Genomic DNA, 23944 nt, shown 5'->3' with positions numbered 1-23944 from the left:
AGAAGTTCAAGACCAGCCTGGACAACACGGTGAAACCCTGTCTCTACTAAAAATACAAAAATTAGCCAGGCGTGGTAGCGTGCACCTGTAATCCCAGCTGCTTGGGAGGCTGAGGCACGAGAATCACCTGAACCTGGGAGGCAGAGGCTGCAGTGAGCCAAGATGACACCACTGCACTCCAGCCTGGGCAGCAGAGCAAGACTCCATCTAAAAAAAAAAAGAAAGAAAAGAAAGAAAAAGAAATGAGGAACTGAATGTTTATTTTTAATTAACGTCAGTTGAAACGGCCATACTTGGCTGCTGGCTGCCATATTGGTCAGTGTGGCCGCCCCAGGACTCCCCAGGCACTTTTGGTCAGTGAAGGAACTGGGTTTCCTCATCACCACTAATGACTCCTTGGTGGGGCAGGTGAGGAAGGAAGGTGTGGTCAGAGCCGCCCCATCACTGCACCTCATCCTTCACTGCAGAGGTTCTGGGCCCCTCCTTTCAGAGTAGGGGAGGATGAGGGAATGAATGGCTATGGCATCCACAGCTATGGTCTGATCTGTGGTCACATCTCACAGCCAAGGAGGCTGCTGTTGGCGTGGTTGGGAACTGGCAGGGTCTTTTGGCCCACCGCCAGAAGGACTGGGCTCCTGCCGCCTGACGTAGGATCCGAGCTGCAGCGCACAGCTTCGGGGGACTATCTCAAGTACCAAGAAAGACTGGAGAGCATGCAGTGGGAGTGTGGAATCGCTCCACAGAATGGAGGGCTGGCCGGGTGCAGTGGCTCATGCCTGTCATCCCAGGACTTTGGGAGGCTGAGGCAGGCAGCCTCTTGAGCCCAGGAGTTTGAGCAAGATGAGCCTGGCCGACATAGTAAGACCCTGTCTCTACAAACAAATTTTTAAAAGGAACCGGGCATGGTGGGGCCCATCTGTAGTCCCAGCTACTCAGGAGGGTGAGACGGGAGGCTCGCTTGAGTCCAGGAGTATAAGGCTGCAGTGAGCTACGACTGTGCCACTGCACTCCAGCCTAGGTAACACAGCAAGACCCTGTCTCAAAAAAAGAGGAAAGGTAGGAGAGGGCAGTTTTGTTTTCCACTCAAGGTTAAACATTGTCGAATGCAGGGCTGCTGGACAGTCGGACTCAGGCCTGCTGCCGTCTAGCCTGGCACGTGCCATCCTGGCGGGCAGTGGCGGGCCCCCAGCAGCGTGACGGCTTCTCTCCCCAGGAGTACATGCGCATGATGGGGCTCAGCAGCTGGCTGCACTGGAGTGCCTGGTTCCTCTTGTTCTTCCTCTTCCTCCTCATCGCTGCCTCCTTCATGACCCTGCTCTTCTGTGTCAAGGTGAGTGTGGCGTCGGTGGGGCTCTGGTGAGGACAGGGAGAGCCAGGGCGCCCCAGGAGCGCCCTCTTGGGAAGAACTCTGTGGTCAGCGACTTCAGAGAGCGTCTGTCCCTCATGGGGGAGAGGAGCTGTCGATGTCCCACTCCTCTTGGTGGAGCCGCGTCCCTGTGACCAGGGATGGTCAGGAGTCCTCCTGGTCCACCTCCACCGGCCTACCACGCCCGACTCCTGCCTGTGCCCTGCAGGTGAAGCCGGATGTAGCCGTGCTGTCCCGCAGCGACCCGTCCCTGGTGCTGGCCTTCCTGCTGTGCTTTGCCATCTCTACCATCTCCTTCAGCTTCATGGTCAGCACCTTCTTCAGCAAAGGTGAGCCCCAGTCATGGGGCAGAGTGGGGTTGCCAAGGGGCCAAAGGCCATCTGTATGGAACTAACTCAGAGGCTGTGATCAGAAGGGAGAGGGGCCTGGTGAAGCTGCCCAGGGAGGAGCTGACCAGGGGAAGATTGGACTGGGAGGAGGAAAGTCAGCGTAATTTAGGGAGAAGGAGAATTCAGAGAAGGCAGGTGTGTAGCTGGCCATGCCAAGCGCTGTCCAGCAGCCCAAAGGGAAGGCGAGCCAGAAGTGAGGACAGTGAGCCCGGCCGTGTGCAGAGCCTTGCGGTGACAGTTACATTGAAGGTCATTTCTCTTGTCTGGATTTTGTGTGTCACTTTGTTATCATTCTCTTTTGCTTCTTTGTTTTCCTTTCCTGCCTTCTGTTGGGCTGATAAAGTCTCCTCTAGTGCCTTTTACCTCGGATGGTTCAGAGGCTATAAGTTGTGTTTCTCTTTTTTTAGTGATCACCTTTAATGTTTCACTTAATTACCTACCTCTAAAATTCCAAAAAGTGAAGTTATTCAGTATGCCCAGCCTCCTCCCAGATAAAACTCCAACCTCACCACCACTCTGAGTACTTTTAGAGGTTCCCAGTTTTTTTGTTGTTTTTTTTTTCGAGCAGTCTTGCTCTGTTGCTCAGTCTGGAGTGCAGTAGTGTGATCTTGGCTCACTGCAGTCTCTGCCGCTGGGGTTCAAGTGATTCTTGTGCTTCAGCCTCCTGAGTAGCTGGGATTACAGGCGTGTGCCACCATGCCTGGCTAATTTTTTTTTTTTTTTTTTTTGGCATTTTTAGTAGAGACGGGGTTTCGCCGTGTTGTCCGGGCTGGTCTTGAACTCCTGACCTCAAACGACCTACACTCCTTGGCCTCCCAAAGTGCTGGGATTACAGGTGTGAGCCACTGCGCTTGGCCTTTTTTTTTTTTTTTTTTTTTGAGACTGCCTCTTGTTCTGTTGCCCAGGCTGGAGTGCAATGGCACAGACCCAGCTCACTGCAGCCTTGAACTGCTGAGCTCAAAGCTATCTTCCAGCCTCAGCCTCCTGAGTAGCTCGGACCACCAGTACCTGCCACCACACCTAGCTTTTTTTTTTTTTTTCCTCACCATGTTTCCCAGACTGGTCTCGAACTCCTGATCTCAAGTGATCCTCCTACCTCAGCCTCCCAAAGCATTGGGATTACAGGTGTGAGCCACCATGCCTGACCTCCTAACTTTTATTGTTGTCTAGTTTGTTTTATCATTTAAGAAAACCTAAGTGACCAGCCATGGTAGCTCACACCTATAATCCCAGCACTTTAGGAGGCCAAGGCAGGAGGATCGCTTGAGCCCAGGAGTTTAAGACCAGCCTAGGCAACATGGCAAGACCCTGTCTCTACAAAAAAAAAAAAAGAAAAAAAGAAAAAAGTTTAAAAATTAGCCAGGTATGGTGGCATGCCCCTGTGGTTCTAGCTACTTGGGAGGCTGAGGTGGGAGCATTGCTTAAGCCCGGGAGGCGGATGTTGCAGTGAGCTGAGTTTATACCACTGCATTCCAGCCTGGATAACGAGAGGGACCCTGTCTCAAAAAAAGAAAAAAAATCATAAGCAGTTATTTCCTATGTGACATTCCTGTGCTTTGCCAGCATATCTGATGTGCACGTGATTTTCGTGTACCCAGCTTTTTAGAGTCACTCTTCTCTGTGTTGAAGCACATCTTTGAGTAGTTCTTCTAGTGGGCATTGGTAAGTGGTCAATGCTTTCGACTTTGTATGTCCAAAGGTGACTTTATTTTGCCCTCACCCCTGCATAGTATTTTAGCTGCTTGTGAAATTCTGCACAGATAGGTATTCTCCCTTGGCAATGTTATAATGTTACCTTATTGCCATCTGATACTCATTGTTGGTGAGAGTCTGCCAAAAGTCTAGGTGTGTTTTTCTTTATGAACATTTCGATATGAGGGCTCATGTGTCTTCGATTAGAATTTCAATGAGATTTCTGGTAATATCTCATCAGACTTTGCTGTGTGTGTGTGTGTGTGTGCGCGTGTGCATGTGTAAAATACATACAACAATTTACGACCAGGCACCATGGCTCACACCTGTAATCCCAGCAATTTGCAAGGCCGAGGCGGGCGGATCTTGAGGTCAGGAGATCGAGACCATCCTGGCCAATACAGTGAAACCTCGTCTCAACTAAAAAAAAAAAATACAAAAATTAGCCGGGCGTAGTGGCGGGTGCCTGTGGTCCCAGCTACTCGGGAGGCTGAGGCAGGAGAATTGCTTGAACCCAGGAGGCGGAGGTTGCAGTGAGCTGAGATTGTGCCACTGCACTCCAGCGTGGCAACAGAGCAAGACTCCATCTCAAAAAAAAAAAAAAAAGACCGGGCACGATGGCTTATGCCTGTAATCCCACTTTGGAAGGCCAAGGCTGGCAGATCATCTGAGGTCGGGATTTCGAAACCAGCCTGACTAACATGGAGAAACCCTGTCTCTACTAAAAATACAAAATTAGCCAGGTGTGGTGGCACATGCCTGTAATCCCAGCTTCTTGGGAGGCTGAGGCAGGAGAATCACTTGAACCCAGGAGGCAGAGGTTGCGGTGAGCCACGATCACGCCACTGCACTGCAGCCTGGGCAACAAGAGTGAAACTTGCTCTCAAAAAAAAAAATTACCATTGTGGCTGCTTTAAGCATTCACATCGTTGTGCAGCCACCCCCATGTCCACCTCCAGAATGGTTTTCATGTTTCCTGACTGAAAACTCAGTCCCTGTGAAACACTGACTCCCCCACCCCCGTTCCCTGGAAACCAGCATCCTTCTTCCTGTCCCTATGAGTTTGATGACCCTGGGACTTCATGTAAGAGGAATCGTACAGTGTTTATATGCTGTGCCTGGCTTATTTCACTGAGCATGGCATCCCCAAGGTTCATCTGTGTTGTAGCCTGAATTCCCCTCCTTTTCAAGACTAGATGATATTCCATAATCTAGATGGGCCACATTTTGTTTACCTCTTCATCTATCCAACTTGGGTGCCCTTATGTTGTGGCTGTCATGAGTGTGCTGTGCTGGACATGGGTCCCTGCTTTTCATTTTTGGGCATACACCCAGAAGTGAAGTTGCTGAATCCTATGGCAATTCTGTGTTTAACTTTTGAGAGAGACTGCCAGACTGTCTTTCCCACAGTGTCTGCACTGCTGCGCATTCCCATCAGCAGCGCACAGGTTGCCAGTCTCCTGCATCCTCGTGAACACCTGTTGTTTTCTGATTGATTGTTTTTTATAGTCGCCATCCTAATGGGTGTGAGGCGGTATCTTTCAGTCTTTCACATCTCTTAATTACTGTTTTTTTTTTTTTAGAGATGGAATCTCGCTCTGTTGCCCAGGCTAAGTGTAGTAGCACAATGGGCTCACTGCAACCTCCACCTCCCGGGTTCAAGTGATTCTCCCGCCTCAGCCTCCCAAGTAGCTGGGATTACAGGCGCTTGCCACGATATCCGGCTATTTCTGTAGAAACCGGGTTTTGCCATGTTGTCCAGGCTGGTCTCAAACTCCTAACCTCAAGTAATCCTCCCACCTCCGTCTCCCAGAGTGCTGGGATTACAGGCATGAGCCACCACACCCGGCCTCTTAATTTCTTTTTTTTTTTAAACTATACTTTTACAACCTCCTTTCTTCTTCTTCTTTTTTTTTTTTTTTCTTGTGTCAGAGTCTCACTGTTTCGCCCAGGCTGGAGTGTAGTGGCACAATCTTGGCTCACTGCAAACTCTGCTGCCTGGGTTCAAGCAATTCTCCTGCCTCAGCCTCTGAGTAGCTGGGACTACAGGCACATGCCACCATGCCCAGCTAATTTTGTATTTTTAGTAGAAACAGGGTTTCACCATGTTGGCCAGGCTGGTCTTGAACTCCTGACCTCAGGTGATCCACCAGCCTCAGCCTCCCAAAGTGCTGGGATTATAGGCGTGAGCTACCACACCTGGCCCCAGATCGTCTTATAGTGACACCCAGATGCTGCTTGCCTTTTCCACCATACTGACATTTGTAGTGACGGTGCAAAAACAATGATGAGCAAAACCACCAGACCCTAAGCATAAATCAAGACACCAAGCCATACTTATCATTGTGTTCTCCACTGCCACATACTCACAACAAGCAAACAAACAATGCAACTTATTTTTTTAATTTTTTTTGTTTCGAGACATGGTCTCGTTCTGTTGCACAGGCTGGAGTGCAGTGGCATGATCTCGACTCACTGCAGCCTCTGTCTCCCAGAGCTCAAGTGATCCTCCCACTTCAGCCTCCCAAGTAGCTGGGGCCACAGGTGTGCAACACCATGCCTGGCTAATTTTTGTAGTTTTTGTAGAGCTAGGGTTTCACCATGTTGCTCAGGCTGAAAAAAAAAATGCCAGTTTCGGCCAGGCATGGTGGCTCATGCCTGTAATCCTAGCACTTTGGGAGGCCGAGGCGGGCAGATCACCTGAGGTCAGGAGTTCGAGACCAGCCTGGCCAACATGGTGAAACCCCGTCTCTACTAAAAATACAAAAAAAAATTGCCGGGCGTGGTCGTGGGCACCTGTAATCCCAGCTACTCAGGAGGCTGAGGCAGGAGAATCACTTGAACCCGGGAGGCGGAGGTTACAGTGGGCCGAGATTGTGCCATTGCACTCCAGCCTGGGCAACAAGAGTGAAACTTCACCTCAAAAAAAAAAAAGAAAAAAAATGCCCATTTCACTCATGAATGTCCTTGACAAAGCAGTAAAAAAAAAAACTTTATTAAATCTCGACTCTCAAATATACTTCATTTAGTATTCTGTGTGACGAAATGGGATGTACACATATAGTACTTGTACTGAACCATGGATTATCTTGAGGAAAAGTACATGTACAGTTGCTTGAGTTGTCAGCAAAACTAGCCACTTTTTTCACGGGGCACCATTTTTGCTTGAAGGAGCAACCACTAGACTATAGTTATTCCCCCTCGGGTATTTGGTAGGCATTTTCTCCAGTACCAGCCTGTCTTTTTAAGGAAAACAATTGGTAGTTTCTGACATCAATACTGCAGTTCAAGCTTTCAGGCAAAAAATAGAATTTTGCAAACTCAAATCTGTGACTTCCTAGTACTTAAAGAACTTTTTATGGAGCCAGTGATAACATTAACAAATTTAATTTTTTTAATATTGTATGATAAAATATGCCAATGTTTGGAACATCTGTGTAACTCAAAAAGCAGTATTTTCCAAATGAACTAATGCATCATGTTATAAAATCATGCAAAAGTAAAAATCCAAAGTGTGGCCAGGCACAGTGGCTCATGCTTGTAATCCCAGCATTTTGGGAGACTGAGGCAGGCGAATTGCCTGAACTCAGGAGTTCAAGACCAGCCTGGACAACATGGTGAAACCCTATCTCTACTAAAAATACAAAAAATTAGGCCGGGCACAGTGGCTCACGCCTGTAATCCCGGCACTTTGGGAGGCTGAGGTGGGTAGATCACCAGATCAGGAGTTCAAGAGCAGCCTGGCCAAGATGGTGAAACCCCGTCTCTATTAGAAATACAAAAATTAGTTGGGATGGTGGTGGATGCCTGTAATCCCATCTACTCAGGAGGTTGAGGCAGGGAATTGCTTGAACCGGGGAGGCGGAGGTTGCATTGAGCCAAGATCGTGCCACTGCACTCCAGCCTGGGTGACAGAGCGAGACTCTCTCTCCAAAAATTAAAAAAAAAATCCAAACTGCAGGATAAACCAATGGATGTTAATGTAACACAGCGCAAAATGTTCATTGGTTACTTTATGGCAACTAACCTTTCCGAAATTACTGCTTATTCAGTGGCGCTTGAATGGTATAGTATCAAAGAAGAATATCCACAGATATCTGTAAAAATCACTACAATACCCTTTACTTTTCCAACTATATATCTGCATGAAGCCAGATTTTCTTTATATACATCAACCAAACAACATAAAAGAGTAAATAGGGCCAGGCGCAGTGGCTCACACCTGTAATCCCAGCACTTTGGGAGGCCAAGGCAGGCGGATCATGAGGTCAAGAGATCAAGACCATCCTGGCCAATATGGTGAAACCCCGTCTCTACTAAAAATACAAAAATTAGCTGGGTGTGGTGATGGGCGCCTGTAGTCCCGGCGACTCGGGAGGCTGAGGCAGGAGAATTCCTTGAACCCAGGAGGTAGAGGTTGCAGTGAGCCAAGGTCGTGCCACTGCACTCCAGCCTGGCGACAGAGCGAGACTCCGTCTCAAAAAAAAAAAAAAAGAAAAGAAAGAAAAGGGTAAATAGGCATATATGAGGACCGAGCTGTAATCTGTTAAATCAGACATTATGTAGGTTTACAAAAATGTGAAACATTGTTCCTGACTCAAGCACCAGAGGTGGGGAAAAAGACCAATAAAGAAAAAAAAATAAATCAGCCGGTCTTGGTGACTCACGTCTGTAATCCCAGCACTTTGGGAGGCCAAGGTGGGCAGATTGCTTGTGCCCAGGAATTCAAGCCCAGCCTGGGCAACATGACGAAAACCTGTCTTTACTTAAAAATACAAAAAAAATTAGCCGGGCCCAGTGGTGCGTACCTGTAGTCCTAGCTACTCAGGAGGCTGAGGTGGGAGAATTGCTGGAGCCCGGGAGGCAGAGGTTGCAGTGAGCTGAAATCACACCACTGCACTCCATGCTGGGTGACAGAATGAGACCCTGTCTCAGAAAAAAAAAAAAAAAGAAAGAAAAAGAAAAAAGTTGGAAAAACCACTGCTGCTGTTCTCAATAAATTGTGGAAATTGTGTGTGGGGGTGTTTTGTTTGTTTGTTTGTTTGTTTTGAGACAGAGTCTCGCTCTGTCGTTAGGATGGAGTGCAGTGACCCAATCTCGGCTCACTGCAACCTCCACCTCCCAAGTTCAAGCGATTCTCCTGCCTCAGCCTCCTGAGTAGCTGCGACTACAAGCACCCGCCACCACCCATGCCCAGCTAATTTTTGTATTTTTTAGTAGAGATGGGGTTTCACCATGTTGGCCAGGATGGTCTTGATTTCTTGACCTTGTGATCTGCCTGCCTCAGCCTCCCAAAGTGCTGGGATTACAGGCATGAGCCACCACACCCAGCCGGGGTTTTTTTCATAAATGTATGTTAACTTGTAGTGGATTTATTACTGTTATTCTTAAATTTAACAGAATTTTTAAATGTTCTTAGTATTAATTTCTTACAGAATGAATATGGATATATATATATATATAAAACCCACATTACAAAAGCCCTTTGGTGTCCTTAATAATTTTTAAGGATAGAAAAGGGTCTTAAGACCAATGATTTTGACTGCTGGGCACGGTGGCTCAGACCTGTAATCCCAACACTTTGGGGGGCCGAGGCGGGAGGATCCCTTGAGCCTAGGAGCTTTGGACTAGCACTGACAAAATAGGGAAACCCATCTCTACAAAAAATTTTAAAAATTAGCTAGGTGTGGTACTGCGTGCCTAGCCGGAGGTGGGAGGACTTCTTGGGCCCGGGAGGTGGAGGCTGCAGTGAGCCATGATGGCACCACTGTACTCCAGCCTAGGTGACAGAGGGAGACTCGATCTCAAAAGGAAAAAAAAAAAAAAAAAAGAAAACCGAAGAGTTTGAGCACTGCTGGCATGGACAGAAAACATGCCCATCTCTCCACTCTCCGTAATCCACTCTCTCACCTCTTCCGGCTCCTTCTCACATGTCACCTCCTCGAAGGCTTCTCGGCCGTCAGGAGCCTCTTTTCCCATCCTGTGCCTCCTTGCTGTACCCAGCATGTGTCTCCATCCAGCACACCTTGCTCTCTGTCTCCCCCCTATATTCCAGGCGTGGGAGGGGAGGGATTTTCTCTGTTTTGTGTGGGGCTGCCTCCCTGGTGCCTGGAACAGAGTAGGTGCTCACTGCATATCTGACAAATGAATGAATGAATGAATGAGAGAGATCAGGCAACCCAGGCAGAAGTGGGGCTTAGGCAGGCCGGGCACGGTGGCTCACGCCTGTAATCCCAGCACTTTGGGAGGCCAAGGCCGGTGGATCACGAGTTCAGGAGATCGAGACCATCCTGGCTAACACGGTGAAACCCCGTCTCTACTAGAAATACAAAAAATTAGCCGGGCGTGGTGGCGGGCACCTGTAGTCCCAGCTACTCAGGAGGCTGAGGCAGGAGAATGGCGTGAACCCGGGAGGTGGAGCTTGCAGTGAGCCAAGATCGTGCCACTGCACTCCAGCCTGGGCTACAGAGCGAGACTCCTTCTCAAAAAAAAAAAAAGAAGAAGTGGGGCTTAGGCGGGAATCGGGGGTTTGGGATCAGCCACATGAGGTGTGCAGTGTCAGGGGGGCAGCTGGATGGGAGGTGGAGGAGGGGCTGGAGGTGTTGGTGTGGGGGTCCGTGGGATGGGGGCACCACTTGGAGAAGAGGCTGCCGGCCACGCCTGGTGTCCCCCCCTGCTGGGGCTTGTGGGTGTAGATGACAGGTGCCAGGAGCAGGTTGGGCGGCTTGGCCCCAGGAGGAGGGGTTTCCCCGTACCTCGGGGAGCCCAAGCCCCTTCTGAGGGCACTGATGCTCACGCCCCCTGGGTCTTCCAACACCTGCAGCCAACATGGCAGCAGCCTTCGGCGGCTTCCTCTACTTCTTCACCTACATCCCCTACTTCTTCGTGGCCCCTCGGTACAACTGGATGACTCTGAGCCAGAAGCTCTGCTCCTGCCTCCTGTCCAACGTCGCCATGGCAATGGGAGCCCAGCTCATTGGGAAATTTGAGGCGAAAGGTGAGTGTTTGCCTTGTCCAGCCTATTCTTTCCAAATCAGTAACTTTTGAGAGCACCCAGCCACAAGAGCCGCCAGCAGCAAGGCTCCACCTGGGACGGTTGGCAGGCACTTGGGACCGCTGAAGCCAGCAGCATCCGCATACTGCGCTGAGTGTGGGCTGGATAGCTGGGCATGGCCCCGGGTGAGGGAAGCTCAGCTCCAGGGCACAGCAGGAAGTGATGGGAGCCCACAGGGCAGTGGGCCGAAGAAGCCCAAAGCTCGGAGGACAAGAGGGTTGGAGCATCCAGCAGCGTTGGCACCACGTACGCATCTGACTGATGGTGGGATCTAAGTTGGTGACCTGAGTCTCTTTCAGCTTTCTTTTTTTTATTTTAAATATTTTATAGAGATGGGGTATCACTCTGTTGCCCAGCCTGGTCTCAAACTCTTGACCTCGAGCAATCCTCCTGCCTCAGCCTCCTGAATAGCCGGGATTACAGGCGTGAGCCACTGTATCTGGCCTCTTCCAGCTTCCTGAGACATTGAAAATTATTACATCAGAGAGGCTGGGTGCGGTGGCTCATGCCTATAATCCCAGCACTTTGGGAGGCCAAGGCTGGTGGATCACGAGGTCGGGAGATCGAGACCATCCTGGCTAACAAGGTGAAACCCTGTCTCTACTAAAAACAGAAAAAATTAGCCGGGCGTGGTGGCGGGCGCCTATAGTCCCAGCTACTCGAGAGGCTGAGGCAGGAGAATGGCGTGAACCCAGGAGGCGGAGCTTGCAGTGACCCGAGATCGCGCCACTGCACTCCAGCCTGGGCAACAAGACTCCGTCACAAATAAATAAATAAATAAATAAATAAATAAATAAATAAATAAAATAAAATAAAATTTTAAAAAATTATCACATCAGAGATCTCAAAGTCTAGGGTTTTGAGGACTTTTTTTTTTTTTTTTTTTGAGACAGAGTCTCATTCTGTTTCCCAGGTTTGAGTCCAGTGGTGCGACCTTGGCCCATCTCAACCTCTGTCTCTGGGCTCAAGTGATCCTCCCACCTCAGCCTCCCGAGTACCTGGGATCACAAGCATGCACCACCATGCCCATCTAATTTTTTTGTATTTTTAGTAGAGAGAGGGTTTTGCCATGTTGGCCAGGCCGGTCTCGAATTCCTGACCTCAAGTGATCTGCCCTCGGCCTCCCAAAGTGCTAGCATTACAGGAGTGAGCCACGGAGGCTGGCTGGGTTTCGAGGACTTTTGATCAACCACTGCTCTTGGTAAAGCGTAGAATTAGCATCTTCCCAGTGCCTCCTGCATTGATTGGTGATGGCAGCAGAGATGCTTAAGAGAGAAACAAGTGATATACGACAGCATTTTTTTTCTTTTCTTTTTTGTTTTTTGAGACAGGGTCTCACTGTGTCACCCAGCCTGGAGTGCAATGGCACCATCACGACTCACTTTTTTTCTTTTCTTTTTTTTTTTGTGACAGAGTCTCTCGCTCTGTCTCCCAGGCTGGAGTGCAGTGGTGCGATCTCGGCTCGCTGCAAGCTCCGCCTCCCGGGTTCACGCCATTCTCCTGCCTCAGCCTCCCGAGTAGCTGGGACTGCAGGCGCCTGCCATTGTGCCCGGCTAATTTTTTGTATTTTTAGTAGACGGAGTTTCACTGTGTTAGCCAGGATGGTCTCGATCTCCTGACCTTGTGATCCGCCCGCCTTGGCCTCCCAAAGTGCTGGGATTACAGGCGTGAGCCACCACGCCCGGCCCACTTTTTTTCTTAATTTTTATGAAATTAAATTGAGTAAAACACTTCTTTGGTCGGCCTTTGGCCTGTGGGCTCTCATTCTGCAAGGCCTGCTGTGGGCGCCAAACCTGGTCTGAGCCCCTCCAGTTAGGCCTTCTCCCGACATTGCTGCCTTGCGGGTCAAGTCTCCAACACAGGAATTTGGGGGGCCCAGTCAAGCCATGGCACCATGCAGTTCCTTGCTGCAGCTTGCAAAAGTCTGGGTCTGTGGAAGGAGGTGGGAGTGTCCAGCGTTGTTTTATCTTTCATTAGAACGGTTCTCTGCAGTCGGCAGTGTCTTCTGACACTTTAGCTTTTACATATCTGTGTTTCCATGTTTACTCGTGTGTTGATAAAATGTAGACTTTGTTGTTTTGCTTTCTTTTTAACAATTTTTTTTTAGAGACAGAGTCTTACTCCATTGCCCAGGCTGGAGTGCAGTAGCATGATAATAGCTCACTGTAGCATTGACCTCCCAGGCTCGAGTGATCCTCCCACCTCAGCCTCCTGAGTAGCTGGACTACAGGCATGTGCCACCACACCCGGCTAATTTGTCTGTGTTACCTAGGCTGGTCTCAAACTCCTGGCCTCAAGCAATGCTCCTGTGGCAGCCTCCCAAAGTGCTGGGATGACAGATGTGAGCCACCACGCCCAGCTAGAGTGAATGTTATTAAAACAGGCAAATCTCTGGTTGTTGAAAGTGCAAATTCACCAAGGCTGGAGAGCATTATTTCCATCGAGGTCCTCGGCCAAGCAGAGGGTGTTTGGACACACAGATCCCCAGCACTGTCAGGACTGCAATGTCGGCAAACCAGAGAGAAGATGAGAAACATGAGCTCCATTAAAGAGAGCTTTACACGTGTTTGAAATATTTCTGTGATTGAAAAAGACTTATGGCCGAGGCAGGAGGAAGGCTTGAGGCAGGAGTTTGAGACCAGCCTGGGCAATATAGCAAGACCCCTGTCATTACAAAATTAAAATGTAAAAAAATAGTTATACTAGGCTGGATGGGGTGGCTCACACCTGTAATCCCAGCACTTTGGGAGGTCAGGGCGGGTGGATTACTCGAGGTCAGGATTTCAAGACCGGCTTGGCCAACATGGTGAAACCCTGTCTCTACTAAAAATACAAAAATTGGTGGGGCCTGGTGGCTCACGCCTGTAATCTCAGCACTTTGGGAGGCTGAGGTGGGCGGATCATGGGGTCAAGAGATCGAGACCATCCTGGCCAACATGGTGAAACTCCGTCTCTAATAAAAATACAAAAATCGGCTGGGCATGGTAGCGCACACCTGTAGTCCCACCTACTCGGGAGGCTGAGGCAGGAGAACCGCTTGAATCTGGGAGGTGGAAGCTGCAGCGAGCCAAGATTGTACCACTGCACTCCAGCCTGGCAACAGAGTGAGAGTCTGTCTAAAAAAAAAAAAAAAATACAAAAAATTAACCAGGTGTGGTGACATGCTCCCGTAATCCCAACTACTTCAAAGGCTGAGGCAGAAGAATTATTCAAACCCCAGAGGCAGAGGTCGCAGTGGGCCAAGATCGCACCACTGCACTCCAGCCTAGATGACAGAGCAAGACTCTATCTCAAAAAAAAAATAATAATAATTAATAAATAAAGACTTATACTGGCCGGGTGCAGTGGCTCACACCTGTAATCCTAGCATTTTGGGAGGCCAAGGCGGGTGGGTTGCCTGAGCTCAGGAGTTCGAGACCAGCCCGGGCAACACGGTGAAACCCCATCTCTACTAAAATAGAAAAAATTAGGGCCGGGTGCAGTGGCTCACGCCTGTAATCCCAGCACTTTGGGAGGCTGAGGCAGGCGGATCACGAGGTCAGAAGATCGAGACCATCCTGGCTAACACAGTGAAACCCCATCTCTACTAAAAATACAAAAAAAATTAGCCAGGCGTGGTGGCGGGCGCCTATAGTCCCAGCTACTCGGGAGGCTGAGGCAGGAGAATGGCGTGAACCCGGGAGGTGGAGCTTGCAGTGAGCCGAGATCGCGCCACCGCACTCCAGCCTGGGCAACAGAGCGAGACTGTCTCAAAAAAAAAAAAAAAAAAAAAAAATTAGCCACGCATGGCGGCATGCGCCTGTAATCCCAACTACTTGGAAGGCTGAGACAGGAGAATCGCTTGAACCTCGGAGGCAGAGGTTGCAGTGAGCCGAGATCGCAGCACTGCATTCCAGCCTGGGTGACAGAGCAAGACTCCATCTCAAAAAAAAAAAAAAAAAAGACTTATGCTAAATGCACATTGACCCACATTGGCCTTACCGAAATCATAGATGTGGGTGCATACGTATGTGTGTACATATGTGCATATGTGTCACAGATTAAATGCAAGCCCATCTAGTCAGTGAATGAGCTGTTGCTGGTCTGTGACTTAATGGTTTTGTAACCTGTGTTTATCTTCCAGACTTGAAGAAAGCTGTCCAACTTGTTATAAAACCGGGAAGGGAAAAGGCATGCCGACCAAGCAGTGGCCATGCAAGGTCAAACGTGCACACGTGTGCCATCAGGGGCTCCGAGTCCCTGGGCCCCCCCGCCTGCCGGCTCTCAAGCCACTTTCCTGATGTGTCTTCCAGGCATGGGCATCCAGTGGCGAGAACTCCTGAGTCCCGTCAACGTGGACGACGACTTCTGCTTCGGGCAGGTGCTGGGGATGCTGCTGCTGGACTCTGTGCTCTACGGCCTGGTGACCTGGTACATGGAGGCCGTCTTCCCAGGGCAGTTCGGCGTGCCTCAGCCCTGGTATTTCTTCGTCATGGTGAGTTCTGATGCCTGCTCTCGAGCCGCCGCCTCTGTGAGTGCAGAGGTGTCCCCAGTACCTGCTCAGGGACCCTTCTGAGTCCCCAGCATGCAGCGCCTGCGTGGGGCTGGCACAGAGAACCCTGCCCTGTGCACAGGGAGTATCGTGTCCCCGAGGGCCCTTGGGATTGGTTCAGAGAGAGAGAAAGACCCTCCATGCCCGAGAGAAATCCTTCCGCTCCAGAGCCTGAGACAGAGGGGTGCAGAGAACAGGCTGCTCTGGCCCCCTCTCTGCAATACCCATGCACGCAGCCTCTGCTGCCTACCTGCCTCCTCAATCCTGCCTCCTTTCTTGTAAAAAGTATCTTACTGGGTTTTCTGCCTACAATATCTAGCTTCTTATAAAAGTGTTCACATTTGGCCAGGCGCGGTGGCTCACGCCTGTAATCCCAGCACTTTGGGAGGCCAAGGTGGGCGGATCACGAGGTCAGGAGATCAAGACCATCCTGGCTAGCAAGGTGAAACCCCATCTCCACTAAAAATAAAAAATAAAAAAAAATTAGCCGGGCATGGTAGTGGGTGCCTGTAGTCCCAGCTACTCGGGAGGCTGAGGCAGGAGAATGGCATGAACCTAGGAGGTGGAGCTTGCAGTGAGCCGAGATCGCACCATTGCACTCCAGCCTGGGCGACAGAGCAAGAGTCTGTCTCAAAAAAAAAAAAGAAAAGAAAAAGTTCGGATTCCTGGAATCTATAGTTTAGTCCAACTGGTGAGATGAACACTGTTGACATTTGGTATGTCCTTTGCTGAGTTTCCTTCTCTACACTTACTGTCATAGAGCACACATGGATGGACATATAGCATAGTTTCATAAAAATGTGATTGGTGGCCGGGTGTGGTGGCTCACCCCTGTAATCCCAGCACTTTGGGAGGCCAAGACGAGTGGATCACCTGAGGTCAGAAGTTTGAGACCAGCCTGGCCAACATGGTGAAACCCTGTTTCTACTAAAGAAATACAAAAAAAAATTAGCTGGGTGTGGTGGCAGACGCCTCTAATCCCAGCTACTCGGGAGACTGAGGCAGGGAGAATTGCTTGAACCCGGGAGACGGAGGTTGCAGTGAGCTGAGACTGTGCCATTGCACTCTAACCTGGGCGACAGAGCGAGACTCCATCTCAAAAAAAAAAAAAAAAAAAAATGGGATCGGGGTGGACACAGTCACTCATCCTTGTAATCCCAGCACTTTGGGAGGCTGAGGTGGAAGGATGACTTGAGGCCAGGAGTTAGAGACCAGCCTGGGCAACATAGTGAAACCCCATCTCTACAAAATAAATAAAGAATTAAAAAAATTAGCCAGGCGGCACATGCCTGTGGTCCCAGCTACTTGAGAGGCTGAGACAGAAGAATCACTTGCGCCCAGGAGGTTGAGGCTGCAGTGAGCCATGTTCACACCACCACACTCCAACTTGGGTGAAAAAATGAGACCCTGTCTCAAAAAAAAAAAAAAAAAAGAATCATATTGTAAAAAATGCTTAAAAGTTGCTTTTCTTAACCTAACAGTACAACTCAGATACCTTAAATACATATATGTGTTTGTCTATTTATAAATATAGTTTTAAACTATTATCTAAACATATTGATAAATGTTGTTATATTTATAAATATATTTCTATCTAAGTATTACCTTTTTAAGAATCACTGCTGAGACCATCTTGGTCGGGGAGACCTTAACCCAGCGGCACTAGAGGAATTAAAGACACGCACAGAGCGGCCAGCCAAGATGCATTCTGATTTTAAAATAACTTTATGGCTGGGCGCGATGGCTCACGCCTATAATCCCAGCACTTTGGGAGGCCGAGGCGGGTGGATCACGAGGTCATGAGATCGAGACCATCCTGGCTAACATGGTGAAACCCCGTCTCTACTAAAAATACAAAAAATTATCTGGGCGTGGTGGCAGGCGCCTGTAGTCCCAGCTACTCAGGAGGCTGAGGCAGGAGAATGGTGTGAACCCGGGAGGCGGAGCTTGCTGTGAGCCAAGATCGCGCCACTGCACTCCAGCCTGGGCGACAGAGCAAGACTCCGTCTCAAAAAAAATAAATAAATAAATAATAAAATAAAATAAAATAACTTTACATATGAGAGCTATGTCCCTGAGAACGAGTGGAGTGCAGTGTGTGTCAGACGCCGTTCCGGGTGCTGGAAGTGCACTGGGCATGGAGCTGCGGGTGAACGAGTCCCCGCCCCACAGCTGCCCCGGTGCTGATCCTGCCAAGGCACTGCTTCCACCTTCCCTGGTGCTCTGCCCACACCACTGTGTCGACTGCATCCATGTAGGCACCAGGCTGTCCTCGAGGGCAGTGTGTGAGGTGTGTGGCTGTGTTCTTACCCCATGCACTGAGCTATTTCTGTGATGGCCACAGAGAAGATGGGAAGAGGCTTCCTTGTAGTAGAGGGAGGCATGGCGCCTTCGGCTTCTCTTGCTTACAGTCATGAGCTCCTGTGGGGCTTAAGCAAAGAAACAGCCGGGTGGCATGGGGACACAGCTTCCTTTCCATTTTGGCCCCAACATCCCTCTGGACTGGAGCATTAGATAACTTGTCTCTGTATGAAATTTCATAGCTGACAAACTCCCTTTCCACTGTATCGGATCTGAGTTCATCTTCACAAGCCTGTATGTAACCGTTACACCCACTTACCAGGTTAGGAAACTCAGGCTTAGAGCCTTCACAGGGATGAAACAAGCCGGGGCGCTCTGGGGCTGTCCCTGAGCAGCGCCTTCTCCACAGCAGTGCCTCGAAGGCCTGGGACAGAGACTGCGTGGCTGTGTGCGTCTAGTGTGTCTGCTGGTTGTTGCTTTGCTCGTCACAAACAAAACAAACTGACAGCTGTCTGCTTCCCTCCCAGCCCTCCTATTGGTGTGGGAAGCCAAGGGCGGTTGCAGGGAAGGAGGAAGAAGACAGTGACCCCGAGAAAGCGCTCAGAAACGAGTACTTTGAAGCCGAGCCAGAGGACCTGGTGGCGGGGATCAAGATCAAGCACCTGTCCAAGGTGCCGCCTCCTGTGGGGACAGGGAGGGCCGGGGCTGCCAGGACCATGGGGAAGACTTACCAGCACGGCGGTGAGACCTCATGGCCTGCCAGGTTTTCCCTCTGAGCCTTGCTGCCTCCTGCCCTGAAGGAGGGCAGGAACCCTCCGCTGTGTTCCCCAGGGCACAGACCACATCTCCAGCTTCTCAGGAAATGCCAGACTCAGCCATCCAGCAGTGCCTCAGCCTCATGGGCCTCCCAGGGTTGCAGAGACACTGAGGGTGTCTGGGACGTATTGGGGCTGGGGGAGACCGGAGGCGGGCAGCCAGGAGCAGCATCTGCCCGAAGCCTCCCTCCCCTCCGCACACTGATGGTGACGCTAGGCTTGGTTCCTTCTGAGACGGTTGGGCAGGGGAGCAGGAGAGGCCTCGGCCGTGGGCCTCGGGGCTGTGGGTAGCCCAGGGCAGCCTCTGCCTTTCCTGCAGGTGTTCAGGGTGGGGAATAAGGACAGGGCGGCCGTCAGAGACCTGAACCTGAATCTGTACGAGGGGCAGATCACCGTCCTGCTGGGCCACAATGGCGCCGGGAAGACCACCACCCTTTCTATGCTCACAGGTGAGGGCCGGAAGGCCTCACGTCCCCTGCCACCAGCAGGCCCCCCTGTAACATCTTCTCAGCGCCAGCCCCGCCTCACTCCCTCGATGGGGCTTTCGGGCCTTCCCCAACCACAGCGGCAAGAGATGCACCTCAGCCCTGCAGGCCCAGGGGGACACGCAGGGACTGCCCTCCTCACCGCCTCTGTCCGGGACATGCCGGGGGACCCCCAGGGACCCCTGCCCTCCTCGCCGCCTCTGTCCGTGAATGCCCAAGCTTGACGGGGTCAGTAAAAACAGAGGCCACACAGGAGCAGCTCAACCCTGTGCTAATCCTGTCACTAAACCCCTCTCTGAGAGCTCTCCCCTGTGCACCACACCCGCCGCTGGCATTTCACTCTGTCTTCCCCAAGCACCAAAGTGTCTGGCAGTGGCACAGGCTGGGACACGGGGCAGGGGCTGAATGTGGTGACTCCTCTGTGTGTGTGCCATGGGTTTCTCCTCCCGGACCAGCTGTGCGTCCCGGTGGCAGGGCTGTTTCCATGCCGCTTCTTTTTCCCACTGGCCCAGCCGAAGCCCACCCCAGTAGGAGTGGGGTTCCGGGCCCTCTCATGGGCAGGGTCCTCAGAGGAAATTAGGGGAGACAGACAGGGGGTGGGGGTCATTACCCCGGGTGCTGATGAGCAGGATCTTCATGCTGAATGTGGGGTCTCCTGCTGGGCCCCAGGTCTCTTTCCCCCCACCAGCGGACGGGCATACATCAGCGGGTATGAAATTTCCCACGACATGGTTCAGATCCGGAAGAGCCTGGGCCTGTGTCCGCAGCATGACATCCTGTTTGACAACTTGACAGTCGCGGAGCACCTTTATTTCTATGCCCAGGTGAGTTAGGGGCCAGGGGTGTGCGGGGGTGTTTCCACTGATGTGCTTGAGTTTCCGGGGCCGTCTTCTGAGCAGCTAAACTGGAGGAAGGGAGCCAGGAGGGCAGGAGCCAGGGTTCTGAGTCCAGCTACGTCAAGGAGAGGTTCCTTTCACCAGAAACTCGCTGGCCATTGTCAGCCTCCCGCCAGGAGCCCTGCATCTCCCTGCATCCCCTGTCGTTGCAGCTGAAGGGCCTGTCACGCCAGAAGTGCCCTGAAGAAGTCAAGCAGATGCTGCACATCATCGGCCTGGAGGACAAGTGGAACTCACGGAGCCGCTTCCTGAGCGGGGGCATGAGGCGCAAGCTCTCCATCGGCATCGCCCTCATCGCAGGCTCCAAGGTGCGGCGGTGGGACTGGAGGCAGTGGGCTCCCCTCCTGCTCGACCTGGGCTAGCCCTTCCACCATGGCCCAGACACCTTGGCCCTTGACGCCCCAGACAAGGCCATCATCGTCCTTGGAGGACTCGAGCCTGCTCCGCGAACCCCTTGATGGGGCCTACCGCAAGGCCAGCCTGGGCCTGGGGTGTGGCTTTACCAGCGTCACGAGGCTCTGTCTCTCCCTCCAGGTGCTGATACTGGACGAGCCCACCTCGGGCATGGACGCCATCTCCAGGAGGGCCGTCTGGGACCTTCTTCAGCGGCAGAAAAGTGACCGCACCATCGTGCTGACCACCCACTTCATGGACGAGGCTGACCTGCTGGGAGACCGCATCGCCATCATGGCCAAGGGGGAGCTGCAGTGCTGCGGGTCCTCGCTGTTCCTCAAGCAGAAATATGGTGAGCGGTGGGGCCAGCCCGCGACAGGGTCGATGTCCTGGCTGCTGTGCTGAGGGAATGGCTGCTACCTTCATGAAGGGCCCTGAGATCAGGCAGGGGTGGCCTTTTCTAGACCTCCTGTCTGTTGCCTCTGGGTGGAGAGCCCAACCAGGCAGGGGGGCTTGTGAGAGGGAAGAGGCAGGAAATGGAGCCGAAAGTCTCATTTGGTTAGGATGTGGTTCAGCCATGACCAGAAGAACGGAGGCCAAGCCCAGTGCCACTAGGAGCAGCACTGCCCTTGGAGAGGCCAACACACGCACCAACATGGCAGCTCCCACATGAGAGCAGCTCACGGCATGGCCAGGGCCAGCAGGGGCTGACAGGATCTGGGCCCAGACCTCTGACTGTGCTGCGCAACTACGGCTTCCCTCTCAAGGTCACCTCCTGGTCCAGCACGATCTGGGTGTGCCAGTGTCCCCCACATTGCAGCAGGGGGTGGAGTAAAGACATAGGAGCCCCCCTCCCCTCAGGACACCCCCCAAGTGCACGTCCCACGTCTGCCCCCTAGGGACTGAGTGGCAACCCAGTGTGGTCAGCAGCAGGCTGGAGGGGATGGTCTTTGTCCTGGGCAGCCACATGCTCAGCCAAGATACCACGGTTTTGTTGCCAAGATACCAGGGTTTTGTTACCAAGAGGGAGGAGAACAGGCCTTAGGAGATAAGGAACCATCCGCCACGGCCTTTGAGAGTTTCACTGGCCACTTCCTGCCCCACTGCCCAGTTGGCAGAGCCATTGTTCTTCCTGGGCCTGGCATCTTTGTCTCTAAAGAGGACATGGGGGCCGGGCGCGGTGGCTCACGCTTGTAATCCCAGCACTTTGGGAGGCCGAGGCGGGCGGATCACGAGGTCAGGAGATCGAGACCACGGTGAAACCCCGTCTCTACTAAAAATACAAAAAATTAGCCGGGCGTGGCGGCGGGCGCCTGTAGTCCCAGCTACTCGGAGAGGCTGAGGCAGGAGAATGGCGTGAACCCGGGATGCGGAGCTTGCAGTGAGCCGAGATCGCGCCACTGCACTCCAGCCTGGGCGACAGAGCGAGACTCTGTCTCAAAAAAAATAAATAAATAAAGAGGACATGGGGCCGGGGTGGTGGCTCACCGCCTGTAATCCCAGCACTTTGGGAGGCTAAGGCAGGCAGATCACTTGAGGTCAGGAGTTCAAGACCAGCCTGGCCAACATGGTAAAACTCTGTATCTACTAAAATACAAAAAATTAGCCAGGTATGGTGGTGCATGCCTGTAGTCCCAGCTACTTGGAGAGGCTGAGGCAGGAGAATAACTACTTGAACCAAGGAGGGAGAAGTTACAGTGAGCCAAGACTGTGTGGCTGCACTCCAGCCTGGGTGACAGAGTGAGACTCTTGTCTCAAAAAAAAAAAAAAAGGACATGGAATTCCATCTCCTGCACGGTGATGTTGGGAAAGAGGTGAGATGCATCTCTGATAGTGCCGTGCAGTGTGGTCTTGCAGCCGGTAGCTCTCGCTCCTGCTCCTGCTGACGGTCCCTTCCTAGAACCACACCATAAGCATCAGTGTTAACCCCACAAGACAGAAGCCCTCACACGTGGTCTGTCGCTGCTGCAGATATCCTTCCCTGGTGCTTGTACAGTTGAGGGTAGACCCCACCTTCCAGCAGGTGCCCCTGACAGTGCTCAGCACCCTAGATCCCCAGCAGCTCTTCCCAGCAGGAGCGGGCGGCGAGACCCTCGGGACAGCACAGGGAGCTCCAGGACACATTCATTCTGCTTCAGCTGCCCACCTCTGGTTCTCTGGCCTCCTTCCCACCAGCTTGCCTGGTGTGAGCCCTAGAGACCCCGGGGTGGGCATGAAGAGACCTGGGGGATCAGCCAAAGATCTCACACGTGGCCCTGTGTTCCAGGTGCCGGCTATCACATGACGCTGGTGAAGGAGCCGCACTGCAACCCGGAAGACATCTCCCAGCTGGTCCACCACCACGTGCCCAACGCCACGCTGGAGAGCAGCGCTGGGGCCGAGCTGTCTTTCATCCTTCCCAGAGAGAGCACGCACAGGTATGCCTCCCAGGGAGGGCACGCACAGGTATAGATCCAAGATGGGATCCCCATGGGCCAAGAGGGCTTGGTGCTCAGAGGCAGCTGCTCTGGCCTGGCCAGTCGGCCCTCTTAGACCCTCAGCCTGGGCACCATCAGCCCAGATGAATCTGCTTGGCTGGGTCCTAGGTGCCAGGCCTCCTAGCAAGGAGAAACATAATTAGGACATGAAAAGGAGAAGCACGTATCTGACTCACCAAAAGGGCGCTCAGTGCTTACGCAGGGCTCACACTCCCCCTTCTGACACCAGGCTCAACACATGCTGCAGCTGCACTCAGAAGTATTCGTGAAACTGAGAGTCTGTATTTGCACACAGGTGGGGAATTTGGTCTCAGTGTCAGAGCTGGAGATGTTAGCACCTGCTCTTCACTGTCTCATACACATGGCAGAACCAGCAAGGGGAGGGAAGCCGGTTTTCTATGATAGTATCAGTCTGGATATTATCTGGATAATATCAGTTTGTTGCACTTCTCTCCAGTTTGTTGTTTGATTTTGTCAGATTTTTTTCCCTTTTACATTTATTTATTTTATTTTATTTGTTATTTGTTTTGAGATGGAGCCTCACTCTGCTGCCCAGTCCAGAGTGCAGTGGCACAATCTCAGCTCATTGCAACCTCCGCCTCCCAGGTTCAAGCGATTCTCCTGCCTCAGCCTCCCAAGTAGCTGGGATTACAGGCACAAGCCGCCATGACTGAGTAGTTTTTTTGTTGTTGTTGTTGTTGTTTTGTTTTGTTTTGTTTATTTTAGTAGAGATAGAGCCTCAGCGTGTTGCTCAGGCTGGTCTCGAACTCCTGAGCTCGGGCAATTCACCCACCTCGGCCTCCCAAAGTGCTAGGATTACACGTGTGAGATACTGCACCTGGCCTCTTTATTTTTTTAATTTTATTTATTTATCTTTTTTTTTTTTTTTGAGACAGAGTTTCACTCTGCCGCCCAGGCTGGAGTGCAGTAGTGTAATCTTGGCTCACTGCAGCCTCCACCTCCTGGGTTCAAGTGTTCTCCTGCCTCTGCCTTCCGAGTAGCTGGGACTATAGGCACCTGCCGCCACACGTGGCTAATTTTTTATGTTTTTAATAGAGACAGGTTTCACCATGTTGACTAGACTGGTATCAAACTCCTGACCTCAGGTGATCCGCCCGCCTTGGCGTCCCAAAGTGCTGGGGTTATAGGTGTGAGGCACTGCGCCTGGCTGAGGAGGGTGATACTTTAGGAACAAATTATCTAGAAAGTCACTGAGAAGTGACTCATCATGCTGGGTCTGTTTTTCAGGTTTGAAGGTCTCTTTGCTAAACTGGAGAAGAAGCAGAAAGAGCTGGGCATTGCCAGCTTTGGTGCATCCATCACCACCATGGAGGAAGTCTTCCTTCGGTCAGTAAATGTGCGTTTCCGTCCACCTAGGACTGGGGGGACTTTTTTTTTGGAGATGGAGTTTCGCTCTTGTTGCCCAGGCTGGAGTGCAGTGGTGTGATCTCGGCTCACTGCAACCTCCGCCTCCTGGGTTCAAGAAATTTTCCTGCCTCAGCCTCCCGAGTAGCTGGGATTACAGGCATGCACCACCACGCCCGG

The 23944-nt window shown here is 51.7% G+C and overlaps 1 protein-coding gene across 2 annotated transcripts in view; it reads left to right on the top strand.

Moving 5' to 3' along the window:
- The window catches only part of ABCA3 (ATP binding cassette subfamily A member 3), a 62048-nt gene that overhangs the window by 22396 nt on the left and 15708 nt on the right, over nucleotides 1–23944 (top strand). For both annotated transcript variants that reach the window (XM_032145094.2, XM_032145092.2), the window contains 11 exons: nucleotides 1214–1330; nucleotides 1575–1695; nucleotides 10271–10444; nucleotides 14794–14975; nucleotides 17861–18004; nucleotides 18468–18597; nucleotides 19303–19457; nucleotides 19682–19837; nucleotides 20064–20274; nucleotides 22189–22339; nucleotides 23648–23746. In XM_032145094.2, coding sequence (XP_032000985.1) covers nucleotides 1214–1330; nucleotides 1575–1695; nucleotides 10271–10444; nucleotides 14794–14975; nucleotides 17861–18004; nucleotides 18468–18597; nucleotides 19303–19457; nucleotides 19682–19837; nucleotides 20064–20274; nucleotides 22189–22339; nucleotides 23648–23746 — 1640 coding nt within the window. The remainder of the gene's footprint in view (nucleotides 1–1213; nucleotides 1331–1574; nucleotides 1696–10270; nucleotides 10445–14793; nucleotides 14976–17860; nucleotides 18005–18467; nucleotides 18598–19302; nucleotides 19458–19681; nucleotides 19838–20063; nucleotides 20275–22188; nucleotides 22340–23647; nucleotides 23747–23944) is intronic.

Source organism: Hylobates moloch, unplaced genomic scaffold (assembly GCF_009828535.3).
Source record: "Hylobates moloch isolate HMO894 unplaced genomic scaffold, HMol_V3 SCAFFOLD_23, whole genome shotgun sequence".
NCBI lineage: Eukaryota > Metazoa > Chordata > Mammalia > Primates > Hylobatidae > Hylobates > Hylobates moloch.
The sequence above is the reverse complement of the archived record's forward strand: the minus strand, read 5'-3'. Positions and strand labels throughout refer to the sequence as shown.